Source organism: Actinia tenebrosa, unplaced genomic scaffold (genome assembly GCF_029948245.1).
Source record: "Actinia tenebrosa isolate PJP-AT-01 unplaced genomic scaffold, QUT_ActTen_1.0 PGA_scaffold10__47_contigs__length_13832649, whole genome shotgun sequence".
Lineage (NCBI taxonomy): Eukaryota > Metazoa > Cnidaria > Anthozoa > Actiniaria > Actiniidae > Actinia > Actinia tenebrosa.
This window is the reverse complement of record NW_028292570.1, coordinates 11,352,354-11,355,328: the sequence shown is the minus strand read 5'-3', so window position 1 is coordinate 11,355,328 and position 2,975 is coordinate 11,352,354. Positions and strand designations below refer to the sequence as shown.

The window sequence follows — 2,975 nt, the reverse complement described above, 5'->3', positions numbered from 1 at the left end:
AAGCACAGGTAGCCCAAGCTTGGTTTCTGTGGTGTCATGTTATAAGGAAATGTATGGGTATTCTTCAAATATTTCAATAAAATCATTGAAACGTAAAATAAAGCCTCGAAAATTCGCCTGATCATTGAGAAATAGCACCTCTTTTGCTCTGTGTGGTTATTTTTTGAATTTAGCCCGTTTTAAGGATTTTTTCACTTATAACATGACACCATAGAAACCAAGCTTGGGCTACCTGTGGTCATAGTAAAGCAATGGTAAAGAATGTACTTGTAAAGTTTTATTCATTACACCAGCGTTACATACCTGGACAAATGTCTCTTTGGAAGGATAATATTCATAAGTATATATATATTTATAATATTTCTAAAAAAATTGACAAAAATCGTAGCAAAAATTGCAGAAAAAATCGCCAGCTTAAAACGGGCCTTTTAGACCTAGTAAGCCAAAAATAACACAAAAAAATGAAAGATCTGCAAGGCTTATACTAAGTTGAATACTTAAAAACAACAACCGTGTAAAATTTAGTAAAATATTATGTATAATAAAAAGTATATCGAAAGCATATCAGAATTTTTTTTAGTTTACTAGTATATGCTTGAAATCTTAGCCAAACATTTTTCTGCGATTTACCGATTTATAAATTAGTGCACTTTCCGCACTTCCCGCTTTCCTCGTTTTACCGCGACCCACCTGCTTCCTTATAAACGTCTAAAGACTTGGGCTTAGGAGTGAGTGAATCAGCGAGTGTACTACCGCTACGTTCAACCAAGCTAGTGCAAGAAGCCCAAGTCATTTTTATGTTATTTTTGGCTTACTAGAACAACAAAAGACAGAAAAGAGATTATCAGCACGGTGGTTTTCAATACATTGACTGCTTCAAAGGGAAGGATTTAACGGTCGACATCAGGAAAACAGTTGTGTTTTTTTAAATCTTTTATTTTGTAAACGTATTACAACAACTTTGGTGCAAGTTTTAGAGTCTAAAATGACATTCAACTTCATTTTAAAATTAAATGGCTATGCATGGCTGCTCAATCCAAAATGTTAATTTCTTCGTTGTAAAACAAAGTGGATATCACTGAGGTCAAGTAAAATTCTAAAAAACGTTTTATTTTAGATTAAAAAATACTTTTTAAAGTTTGCCAAATTATTTTTTCCGATTTTGCAAAAACCGTCGCAAAAGCCATTTAGTTGCAGGTGTGAAGTTTTAACCAATAGGAAGCATTTTTTACTACCTGTCAAAAATTAACCAATCAGATGTCTTGTCAGTTTGTTTTGTCCGAAGATCTTTTATATTTTTTAGCCGGTTTTTGAATCAAAATGACGGCCTAAAATTTCTTAATCTATCGCTTCTAAAAAATAAATTAACAAACAAACGAACAAATAAAAACCCTGTTCTTGTTTTCTATTTTCTATAGTCTGTCCTCTAAGGGACGTGAACAATTTAAAAAAAAAATTTGCTACGTTAAATTGAAGTTGTTGAGGGTCACGTACAAACGATTGCTTACATTTTCTTTCAGAATCCAACCACGACCAAAAAATAACAAATAAATGCTAAGATCCCGAAGAAGAATCCTCGTGGCACGAGGAACTGGAAAAAACAACTTATAGAAACGTTCACATTTAGTTTTTTATGATAAATATCGAAAACAAATGTAAGAAAATGTGTACAGGAATATATATACAATAGTGCCGTCCAATTCAAACTAAAGACCAATACAATACAAGCGCTAGCTTATAAATATAGGATAAATTATAATATTTCATCCAAGAGACCAGACACTAACAAAGATTTGATAAGGTTTAGCAACTACATAAATGTTCAAATCATTACTATATGATTACACGATCCTGGTTTGGTCGTACTTGTAGTCTTGAACAGCAGAAGGAGAGGCTCTTGCACTAGAGTACCTTACTATCAGGATTATTGCAGCAACGATGTAAAATATACCAAGGCTTCCAATCCAGGTAAGACCATTGAGACTTCCTGCATTAATGTCGAGCTTGAACACCACATACACTAACACATAGAGCATGGTGATAAGTATCACGAGTATTAACCCAAAGATAAACAATATGAGGGCTCTCCTTCGCCAAAACGACGAGAATTCTCTACCACTGTCAACGTCAATGCCATTAACGAATAGCCTGAACTTTCCCGCACAAGCGTCAATCGAAATCTTGTCCAACATGATCAGAAAACGATGGCTATCCTGCTGCCATTCGTACGAACCTCCTCGATCCATACAGCATAAAGGACTACAGCCGTTGAACTTGAGATGATAGTCTGGGAGTTCGCGACCGTTGACAAAGATTTCGCAGCGACTCTCGGCGCAGCATTTTGTATATAGGTTGATTTCGACGACATATTTCTGGTAATCGAGGCCGTTTCTTAAGATAGTAGTCCAAGTTGTTGTTCTGCAAGGTCTAGACATACTTCTTCGAACTCTGATTTGTTGTGAACCACTTCAAAACTTTTGCCTGAGTTCATCTGGGTATATTTATGCCTATGAATGACGTCATTCTCTTTTCAGTATATTTTTAGTGTGTATGATGAATTTTCGATAAAAAAAAAAAAGTCTAAACGTAGATGCATCTTTTAAAGTGAAACTATTCCAACTAAGGCCATCCGAACAAATTTTAGCTAATCAAAAATGGGAATCTAAAGAGTAGAATTGCTACAAATCGGACAAATATCTAAAAATATATATATAGGTTAACATAATGATGTCAGCTTATATTATCTACACAGGTAGCCCAAAGCAACGTCTTCCACCCACGCTTGACGTCAACAAATAATCACGATAAACCTGTTTAGCTTCATTGTTTGTTGTGCACGTTTCAGACCATGTGATACCACCCTTGGGAGTTCATTCTTTCATATGTAAATATGTTAAAATGTTTGTCATAAAAGAACTATTCTCAAGGGAATGTCATGTGAACTCAGGTGGGCAATTTGCACGGCCGATTTGCAT

The 2,975-nt window shown here is 34.9% G+C and overlaps 1 protein-coding gene across 1 annotated transcript; it reads right to left on the bottom strand.

Annotated features, from left to right (window-relative positions):
• Nucleotides 1–915: 915 nt before the first annotated feature.
• LOC148913033 (uncharacterized) lies at nt 916–2,576 on the bottom strand. The gene has a single exon (XM_089027001.1). The coding sequence runs from the start codon at nt 2,433–2,435 to the stop codon at nt 1,842–1,844; it is 594 nt and encodes a 197-aa protein (XP_088883127.1). The 5' UTR covers nt 2,436–2,576; the 3' UTR covers nt 916–1,841.
• Between the last annotated feature and the right edge of the window lie 399 nt (nt 2,577–2,975).